Source organism: Haplochromis burtoni, unplaced genomic scaffold (genome assembly GCF_018398535.1).
Source record: "Haplochromis burtoni strain Fernald_Lab_line unplaced genomic scaffold, NCSU_Asbu1 Contig_72, whole genome shotgun sequence".
Classification (NCBI taxonomy): Eukaryota; Metazoa; Chordata; class Actinopteri; order Cichliformes; family Cichlidae; genus Haplochromis; species Haplochromis burtoni.
Window position 1 is genome coordinate 435,627 of NW_024582433.1, and position 10,286 is coordinate 445,912.

A 10,286-nucleotide genomic window follows, 5' to 3' on the forward strand; every position below is an offset into this window, starting at 1 on the left:
CTCAACTGCTGGCAGGAATTCGTTCGGTCAGAGCTCCATTCACATGTCTTTGAACAAGCTTTACTTGGATTGTTGGGAAATTATGCATTTGGTGCCCGGGGATGACTGAGTGTTTCTGTTCTTTGTCTCCATACATGTCAATTATCAGAGGACTCACAGCTTTGGCTGCTGGCCCTTTAATCTCACTGTTTGTTCACTGAACTTTCAGATTTGGCTTTGGATTTACCTCTTTCTGTGTTTTAATCTACCAGGGGAAGTTTCCTGGGAAGGCATGATATGAGAAACACACGTCCATCTCAGTGGGACTGCACAATGAAAGCTCCATGGGGTTGGGCCATTTCTCCCCTCCTCTATAAATGTCTAAAGCTAACAGCATCCTCCTCAGATTATATAAAGGTTGTGAAGCTCCCACACTGATCTAAAGGCTGACAAGTTGTTGCCTGATCTTGTGAAACAATGGAAGGGTTGATTGAAGCCATCATCAGAGCACTCATGTTTATTGCAGGGATCCTGGGAAACAACTGGCTGGCTATATGCTCCCTGCCCAGGCACAAATCCAGCATCCGCACAAACGAGGTCCTTTTCATCAATCTGGCCATCTCCAACCTCATCACCAACTACCTGGTGGACCTGCCTGACACCATGGCAGATTTTGCTGGGCGATGGTTCCTGGGGAAGACCTACTGTGGAGTGTTTTGCTTCTGTGCTGGCCTCTCTGAAACCAGCAGCATCTTTACAACCTTCTTCATCAGTGTTTTCTGGCACCAGAAGCTGGTCGGCTCCCTGAAACGAGGCGGCGCACCGGTGCAGATGGACAGCCTGTGCCTCGTGGGCTGTCTGCTTGCTGGGAGCTGGACGGTGGCTGTGGTCTTCAGCGTCCCACACTTCTTCTTCTTCACACTGGAGGTGGCAAATGACAGCCACGAAGATTGCATAGAGATCTTCCCTAATCCAAATGCTAGGCAAATATATGAAGCAATTTATTTAACCCTGGCTAACGCTTTACCTATGGCTGGGATTGTATTCGCCAGTGCCCAGATTGTCATCACTCTGCTTCAAAACCACCAACGTATAAGGAGTCATAACTCTGATCAAACCAAGGAGATGGTTAAAGAGGAACGAAAGAGATTTGAGAGCAAACGCAACAAGGCATCGGTCAGCATCATCTCTGGTCCAACCACCTCAAAAGATCTCAGAGATTCTACATCTACAAACCACATTTATACAGGTGTGCCTGCTCCTTCCTCTCCAAACCGACAGCCATCGGGCCATAGTCTCCACAATGCTCCCCAGAACTGCAGCGTTGGAGCTCAGCCAAATCTCTCGAGGCCCTCTCAGATACCATCTAAACCCCATCCGAACTCAAGCACTCAGGTGAGAGCTGCCAAGAGCGTGGTGGCTGTAGCCAGCGTGGTGCTGGTATGCTGGCTGACTCATTTGCTTCTGCACATTACTAACAACATCCACACTTCATCAATAGTAGTGGAGGTGTCCAGCTACATCGCAGCCTCCTACACGTGCATCATTCCCTACATCTTCCTGCACGGAGTGAAAAAACTCACTTGCTCATCAAAAAGATAAAAAGACACCCAGCTCTTTCTCTTGAGCCTCAGTGTACTCTCTTTTCACTCAGCTGTCCAACACATTATATCAAACCGCTTCACTGTTTATTCATCTGCATTTATTTATACATTTTATTTCTCCTGCACTATAAAAGGCTAGATCCAAATCGGTCAGCACACCGTTTTACAAAGAGGACAGAGGAGTCAGAACTCAGACCTATTTTAAGCAAATTTTTCGACGGCTTTGCAATGCCCACAGTTGCCTCTAAACCTCTGAGAGAAGCACGATATCTTCAAGACCTCCTGACTATCATTTAAAGAGCAGAAAATTCAATATGACAAGTGGCCCTCACCTACTTAGAACAAGCTCTCTGGTAATTTCAGAGTGACAGAGTGTGAATAGTTTCACTGTGACTGGTTGTACGCTTAACAGAAGGTACTGTCATCTTTATTGTATCTGAGATTACATCGTCACAAATAAAAGATGGCTTTTTGCTTGTACCAACAGTTTGCCATATGTTCAGTTTGCTACTTTTCAGCTATAAAAACACATATCTGACAATCATGGGTCTAAAACAATCAAATGGAAAATGTTTACACATACTCCAGGAAAACCCTGTATTTGTTCTGGCTAAGGTTTCTACAAAAACATTCAAGCATTAGGAAAACAGATGCAAACAGATGCAAACCTTCAGACATTTTCCCTCACAGACATTATGCATGGCTTACTATACTGGAGCGTGTGCAAGTATACCAACAAAAATAAACCAAATAAACAAAAATAAACCCAACATCTGTTTATTTCAACTCAACATCTGTTTATTTCTCATGAGGCTAAGAATCAAAACACAATTGTGTACTCCAACACACAGCTAATTGTAATTTAGCAATTACTGCCTTGTAGGGTTGATGTTTCTAAGAAAGCATGAGTGAGGGAGTCAATTAAAGATAATTATGTAAACAGTGTCACATCCACCCAAAGCAATTAAATGCCCCTTTCTGCTGATCATTTGTAGAGTTTCACACAGATATATCTCAACCAAGAACACGTGCGTGTCTAGTTTCTGTGTAGTGTTTTGAAAACATCCTCAAAAGTTCTGTTTTATTTCATTAAAAATGAGTTTTATTTATTTTTCTTCCAAGTGGGCCAAAGTTTGCAGAGTTAAAAAATCGTTCTGCTTTCAAAACAATCACAAAAAAAGCACTCACACACAATGGCACCGTTAAATCTAACGCCCAAGCAGACAAAACATTCATTGTAAATAATAAAATGAAATGTGTAAATGACTTGTGGCAGAAACGACGGCATTATGGCCAAGTTATGTACATAATTACAACATATAAAACTAAACTGTTTGCAGACAGGCAATAGAACAATCAAAATCATTCCCCTGTGAAGAAATGGCTTCAGTTGGGGACATTTTACCAGAAAAATCAACCATCACATAACTGCATTTCCACTATAACCAATAAGCTGTAAAATTTAAAGGGATTTCATATTTGTGATGAAAAAAGTGTCTTCTCATCTTTAGATATATGACTGTTATTTGCACACAATGCAAATAACAGTCATTCTTTCCAAGGTTGTATTTCTGCATAATGTTTAAACTAACAAAATGTATCAAATAAGTTATAAAAACCTGTCTCTCCAAGCTGCAAAACAAACTGGAGGGGAAAAAAAGAGCCAAACTCTACTTTGTAATACAAACGTCATCATCATATTGTCCTTTGCTGACAATGTAAACACACTTTAAATCAGCAGTTTTCACTTAAGGCCAACACCCACAAGTCACCCGTCTCTTGACCACAGTTACATCAGTGGAGTTTCTCCAGCTTTGCCTGCAGGGACTTGAAGTTGCCGATGGTTTGTTGAAGGACAGAGTTTGGGCTCAGGGACTGCAGCTCCACGAGGTAACCGCAGATGTTGTCAAGACACACGTTAGTGAAGCGACGTCTGCAAAAAACAAAACAAAAACAACTTTACAATGTTTGGAAATGGGATGCTTCATATAGTCTTAGTGAACTCTGACCTGAATAAATCACAGAGAAATGATCAAAGTGCAAACTAAACATCACACGTGGCCAAACGAGGTGAGGTTTTACATGTTTGTCCACGGTATCTGACTGCCTGCTGGGAGCTGGCATGATGGGCATGATCTGTTGCTTAGAAACAGCAAAAATGCATCACACTGAAGAGGGGGGGGAAAAAAACACTAGTGTGATCAAGATAAGACCTGTATTTAAAGCGTGATCATTTTGCTCCTTTTATGGAACATTTAATACATTTTCTATTTTTGGTGTAAAATTAGAAAATGTATTCACTTACTAAAAAAAAAATGTTCAGCGTCATTACTCTCTGTTACGCTTTTTAAGCACTTTCTTCCTGTGCTCACAGCATTTAAAATTTAGCTTAAGATTTTATCTAAAGTCTTGAAAATAAACCAAGATCATACTTTCCGGTGTAAATGTCTCGCCAGACTCGTCCCTGGAGAATTTATATTTTAACGTACCAACTACACATGTGCATAGCCAGCAGACTACCAGAAGGAAGACTACAGGAATGCCTGCTCGTGCATCGGAGCTGCAGCTGTCCTTGTCCAAAATGGAGAATAATCTGGGCCTGAGAGGTTCTCAGTTCTGAGTAAACCAAAACATGCCTCTTATGACTTCTTTGTATGTAATCTCGGTTAAAGTTTCACAGGTTCATCTGTAGTACAAGAGAGATTAAGTGATTGTGTTTTAACTGCCTCTGCGCAAACTTAAACTCCCTATTCCAGTACTATTTAATATTAGTGGTTTTTATTGTATATGGTTCATTTTCATCGACTTTTAAATGGCTTTAAACAGTGTGCTTTTTTTCCTTTCAACATCTGTCCAGGGGACAAAAGTTCAACAGAGATTTAACCAACACTGGCACATGTACAGTAATGTTGATGAATGTGTATCGTCTCTAAAAGAAATAAAATAATCAGCTTACACACTGACTGATGGCAACAGTTGTGATAGTAATGCTCACTGGGGACCTTAGGTTAATGCTGTGAACACTACAGCAGCCACTACAGGCCAGGAGCTGAACAGACCGTAATTACCTGTCATAAGTTGGTACCCTGCTGGGGTCTTCTACATATCCTGAGAGAAGTACATGGATACACTCCACTAAATGAAGCGGTTTCCTCAGACGTTGCCAGCAAGGATCCTATGAAAAATTTAGGAACAAACAAACAAAGGGTTGGTTTTTGGATTCATTGAGATAGGTGGATCATTACTGAACAGACTAAAAGAAAGTTCAGCTTAAAAAGTCACAGGGCACTGCATGTACCCGAGTTTTGAAGAGCTGGTCATAGACTTCCAACAGACGTGGCAACTGCACTCCAATCTCCTGCATAGTGGATGTAACGAATCCCACATCCCAGTTGAGCCGGCAAACCTCCTGCTCCAGGAACTTTACTAGAAACTCTGCAATCACAGGACACATCAGCTCCTTAGCATCGCATACTCAGCAATATGTTCACTCCCGGGTACGTAATTGATTATGTGCATGCATGCAAGTACCGATGATTTATATAAAATTAATAAATGCCTCCATAGGCATGACAAGCTTGAACATGCTGGTTATAAAAAGGAGGATAATTAAACAATTGCCTTAATCACCAACATGACCCTACAGACCTGCACACCAGAGACATGCTGACATAAATGATGCTAAAGGGAACTCCAATTATATTACTGTTGACAAAATTTTAAAGTGCAAGCTGGCAAATTTTAATCAGACTAAAACTCAATGTAATTACAGCTTACCCAAAGGGAAATATCTCGGTGTTCCAGCATAAATCTTTCCAAGCGATACCAGCTTCAGATTAAGAGACCTCATTCTATCTACTGGACTCATGGCCACAGTATCTTCCAGTTCTGAAAGAGAGAAGAGGCATAAGTGAGATATAAAGCATGCAAAAAAATACATAAATATAAAGCAGAAAGGGTGTGTGTGTGTGTGTGAGAGAGAGGGGGGGGGGGGTCCCAGGTTGCATTTTTGCAGGATGTTGACATTTCGCTCACCTTTCTCCAAAATCTCCTGCCACAGCGAGTGCACCAGGATCGGGTCAGAGTGTCCAGCGCAGTGAATGATGGCCAGTTTGCATTCAGACAATTTGAAATGATCGGCAAACTCTCCATAGAGCTATGCAACAAAAACAGTTCCACAAACAAATTTCTATTCACTGTAAAAACAAAACTCTTTATCCATCACCTTTAAATTAGGGCTAGCGTGTTAAAATACTCCTAAAAACACTCTTCTCTGTTCCACAGTTGCACGTTACCTTTGTGATGTCCATTAGTTCCGAGTCCAACTGAGAGATGACATTTTTCACAGAGGGATGATGGGAGTACTGTCTGATCAAGGTTTCCTGTATCTGTACTTGGATACGCACAAGCTATGGCAGACAGGAAGTAGACGGAGCGTGAGCAGAATGTGCTGAATTTCAGGCTAGGATTTCTTTCACTGTAAGCGTTACAACGTCAGGGTTACCTCCATCTTCTCCTCCAGCTCATGGAGGAACTCTCCATCAGATGCCTGAGCTGAGATAGAGGATGAACTCTTCGCAGACAGGATGGCTCGAGCGATGTACTCCAAACGCTGCTTCAGTGAGATCTCCGTGCTACATGATCAGAGTGCAAACATCAAGGTACTTTTTCTAAATTGTTTTTTAATAAGTTGAATATAACGTATACACTTGCTGAAGGAGTCAGTGTTGGAGGTGGCCAATTTTCCATGTAAATGTGTTGCATGTTGTGGCGTTGGCATTGTACTGCTGTGTCCGAACCTGTGCATGTCGGCGAGGCGGGCCAGTACGTGGGCAGCTTTGCCAAAGTTACGATTCTTCTCGTAGTAGCGCCACAGGAGGTCCATATTATGAACTTTACTCTGGTCCTGCTTGATCATATGCATCAGATGTTCTTCCAAGTATGGAGAATTCACCTGGACCCCAGAGCACAGGGACAAACACGGGTATCATATACTGGTGTGCAATCACCATGACAATGCCAAAAGGCATCTTCAATTTGTTCATACACAAATGTGTGGAGGTGTAAAAAATAAAACTGCAAGAATCAGAGTAAAACAACACTGAATATGCAGTAAAATGTTAGATTTAAACATTTTTCTATTCATTTTTTTATTATTTTAGGGGAGTTTTTATGTACATTAGTAGTTTTACGTCAAGTGAAAGACATTTTAGGAATCAAACATTTTTATTTATTTTTTTTAATGTAGTTTCAACTTGCCTTGATAAGTATTTAAATCGGTTTTAATTCTCCTAGTTTTTTTACATACCAGTTGATTTTTATACATCTTCATTTATATATTTTTTTCATAAAACAATTTCTTTGAATGCAAAAGCTTTGGTTGAATCAATAAAAAGGAGATGTGAAAAATTCATGAATAAATAGAAAGGTCATTTGGGAAAGCAAATAAATGAGGAGCTTTATTTAAAAATCTAAATAATAATCTACAAACAAATTAAAACTAGAAATTAATTCATTACTTGATTAATTTGAATTTAAAGAAACTATTTTTTCCTTTCATTTGTTCCCTTATAAATTTCAGCTTTTCGCAGCACCTGTCTTCCATGTATATTAGCTGTTATGTTTGGGGCAATAAAATCTGGTTGAAAATAGAATCTAAACCATGGGTGGGCAACTCCAGGCCTCGAGGGCCAGTGTCCCAGCAGGTTTTAGATGTGTCCTTGAACCAACACAGCTGATTTAAATGGCTAAATTAGCTCCTGAGGTTCTTCAGAGGCCTGGTAATGAACTAATCATGTGATTCAGGTGTGTTGACCCAAGGTGAGATCTAAAACCTGCAGGACACCGGCCCTCGAGGCCTGGAATTGCCCACCCCTGATCTAAACTGATGTAAGAACCGATGTCTGCCAACTAAAAAGAGAAAGAAAAATGAAAAGGTAAAACAAGCTTTACTGAAACAAAACATTTACGAACAAGCAGACAGTACCTCGAGCAGCTTGTCAGTCAAGTCGGCCTGAATCAGCCAGTTGTAGAGCGCAATGTGAAACAGCTCGTCCTGAGACCTCTGGGCCAAACCCAGCATCTGCTCAAACTACACAGGAACAGATTTTTATTAGAAATGAAGATGATACACAGCGCAGCAGAAAGAAATGAGAGAAACTCCTACTCACATGAGCTGTCGCTTCCTCATTGCTGAGCATGTTGGGGTCAGAGGTCATGACAGGAGGACCGGGCTGTTTAGGGACACTGGGGGACTGTGGGGCAGCTTTGCTCTGGTTCACCAGCTCCTGCATGGTGTCTGTGATGCACTTATAACATGAAAGTCTGGAGGTTTAAAAAGCAAAGATAAAGAACGGTGATGACTACATCTCTGATGTGGGTGATTTATTTAAGGCTTCTTCTACCTTTCCTGGAAGGCCTGCTGTCCCACTCTGTCCTGCTCAGGTTCTCCATTCTTGTAGAAATGAGGCCCTAGCCTCTGTGGATCCTTCTTCTCTGCCGCAGTGAGACACAACTCCAGGATTCCCTCGTAGAAACGCACTGAGAAGAGAAGCAGCGTTAGAAAATAAATCTCACAAACAGTATATATATATAAACAGAGATAGTGGAGATGTCTTGCATCTCCTTACCCTGTCTGTACTGGGAGCAAACAAGTGGGAGGTCTGTGTGCTGGCTGATCTGTTGGTAGAGCCGTAAAGACTCTCTCAGTGTTCTCTCTTTATCTGCTTTATTCTGGATCTGCTTGGAGCTCTGCAGCAACTCATTAGCCTGAGTGGGGGACAAGAGCAAATTCAGTGCTGAGACACATGGATCGATGTGGATAAATCAATAACCTCTTAGTACAAGACTTCATTGCCTTAAAAAATACCATGATTATAAGAAATGTGAAAACAAGACGCACACATCAATAAAGTAAGAATGTGATACCCCTGAAGCAGCAATAATTGTAACTATACTTAACACAGAGGTGAAAAAAAAAGGTGTGTGTACGAACCTTGGAGCAAACGCTGTCATCGCTGCTGTACAGCAGCGGACAGATGTCGCGCAGGTGATTGCTGATAGCATCCACGGAGGCGTTATCTTTGATATAGACATTAATGAGTCCTGTGATGAGCGCTCCAGATAACTCCTTGCCCCTTATCACAACATCTTTAAAACTTGCTCCCTTCATCTGCTCTTGAAACTCCTGCAAATAACAAGAAATGGCAGAATGACAAAGGAGCACTCCAAAAACAACGGGGAGCTTCAATTGAATACCAGGTTTTACTGCAGGGGTATGAGCATCTGTTTGCAGTGCACATATGCACCTTTGGCAGCTCAGACATAATGAGGCTGAACTGATGATCACAGAGAAGCTTCCAGAGGGCCAGAGTCTGATATGAGCGATGCACTAACTGCTGGATGGCCTGCAGGGACACTTTCTCATAGACTTGAGCCTTGGCTGGAAACGGAAATGACAAAGGAAAAAAAAAAAACTTACACTGTGTTTCCTTTCCCACATTTATATATAGTGTAATAAAAAAATATTCAGGGGAAAAAATGAAGCCTGTATTCATGACTCACTGTGATATTTCCTCTGGAGTTCCTGCTGAACCTGCTGAGAGCTGGCTCCATCAGGACGCATGAATCCCAGCAGCCTTTGCTGCAGGTTGGCAGGGGAGCTGAAGATAAGAGGAAACAACACAGATGTTATACAAGAGAGATAGGAAACAAGAGTCTGTTGAAGTATATTTTTATCTTTTTAGCATCTACAGATCCTGTTTTGTGTATTAACATCAAAAAGGAAAGTGTTTTGGTTTTTTGAGGGTTTTGAACAGAAGCTAGTTTGAGGGGACGTCTCATCTAAACAGAACTTCATTTGATACCTTTTTCAGTCCTTAATCACCTGAGCTGAACTGTTCTCCGCAGACTAAAACATTCAGCAAAGTTAAACCATCTGTTTATATCCCAGCTGGTGTTACATCATGTATTCTGCTCACTGAACTGAAGGAAATCTTTCATTCTTTTTACATTTATATTATTCTACTTCTTTAATTTGAAGGCAATGTTGCAAAATATCTAACAACTTTCTGAGGTATCAATACAGCTATTAACTCAAAATAAGAATAAACAAATCTGTAAGGAGCTTCACCTTGCAGCACCGAGAGAGGAGGGACTGAACTGAGAGTTTTTATCCAGAAACTCCTGCAAGCCGCAGAGTTCGTGAAGGACTGACTCCACATCAAATGAATTAACACTGCTTTCCAACTGTGGGGGTAAAGGATGAAAGCTAGTGTTAATTATTAACAACATGTAAGAGATAGGAATAGTTTTATTTACTTAGCGCCATTCAAAATAAAAATCACAAGGAGCTTCACATCAAATAAAAACCACAAAAGGGACAATAAGGACAAATAAAATGCTAAATGAATCCACTGAGCTCACAGATTGAATTCTAAACTTGATTGGGAGCAATGAGATCAGTAGAGGTATGACATGGGAACGTTTGGGAGGATCTTCTGTAGATCATCCAAACGATTAGTTATGTCTATAACTTCTGTTCCCTGAAGGAGAGGAACGAGGTACAGAGGTACAACACATAAGTATGGGATATCACGCCCTCGCGTGTCCTGGCTGAAGAAACCTTTATTCACGCCTTTACGGCAGATGACGTGTGATGACACGCGCACGGCCCCGCCCGCACATATAGCCGCTGTCATCACA

General features: G+C 41.3%; 2 protein-coding genes across 2 annotated transcripts in view; one reads left to right on the forward strand and one right to left on the reverse strand.

The window, feature by feature from the left end:
- Positions 1–411: 411 nt before the first annotated feature.
- On the forward strand, positions 412–1,758 carry LOC102308348 (rhodopsin). Its single transcript, XM_005941555.2, has one exon. The coding sequence runs from the start codon at positions 457–459 to the stop codon at positions 1,579–1,581; it is 1,125 nt and encodes a 374-aa protein (XP_005941617.1). The 5' UTR covers positions 412–456; the 3' UTR covers positions 1,582–1,758.
- nup155 (nucleoporin 155) overlaps positions 1,736–10,286 on the reverse strand; it is a 22,409-nt gene continuing 13,858 nt past the window's right edge. Inside the window, exons 19-34 of the mRNA XM_005941554.3 lie at positions 9,715–9,830; positions 9,147–9,244; positions 8,891–9,024; positions 8,578–8,769; positions 8,213–8,351; positions 7,988–8,123; positions 7,754–7,907; positions 7,570–7,674; positions 6,383–6,537; positions 6,088–6,217; positions 5,879–5,992; positions 5,619–5,739; positions 5,361–5,471; positions 4,882–5,018; positions 4,652–4,758; positions 1,736–3,516 (exon numbers count right to left, since the gene is read on the reverse strand). Coding sequence (XP_005941616.1) covers positions 3,378–3,516; positions 4,652–4,758; positions 4,882–5,018; positions 5,361–5,471; positions 5,619–5,739; positions 5,879–5,992; positions 6,088–6,217; positions 6,383–6,537; positions 7,570–7,674; positions 7,754–7,907; positions 7,988–8,123; positions 8,213–8,351; positions 8,578–8,769; positions 8,891–9,024; positions 9,147–9,244; positions 9,715–9,830 — 2,088 coding nt within the window. The 3' untranslated portion in view covers positions 1,736–3,377. The remainder of the gene's footprint in view (positions 3,517–4,651; positions 4,759–4,881; positions 5,019–5,360; positions 5,472–5,618; positions 5,740–5,878; positions 5,993–6,087; positions 6,218–6,382; positions 6,538–7,569; positions 7,675–7,753; positions 7,908–7,987; positions 8,124–8,212; positions 8,352–8,577; positions 8,770–8,890; positions 9,025–9,146; positions 9,245–9,714; positions 9,831–10,286) is intronic.

Bases quoted from the DNA above. Each gene is read 5' to 3' on its own strand.
- LOC102308348 (XM_005941555.2), top strand. From the start codon at position 457: ATGGAAGGGTTGATTGAAGCCATCATCAGAGCACTCATGTTTATTGCA.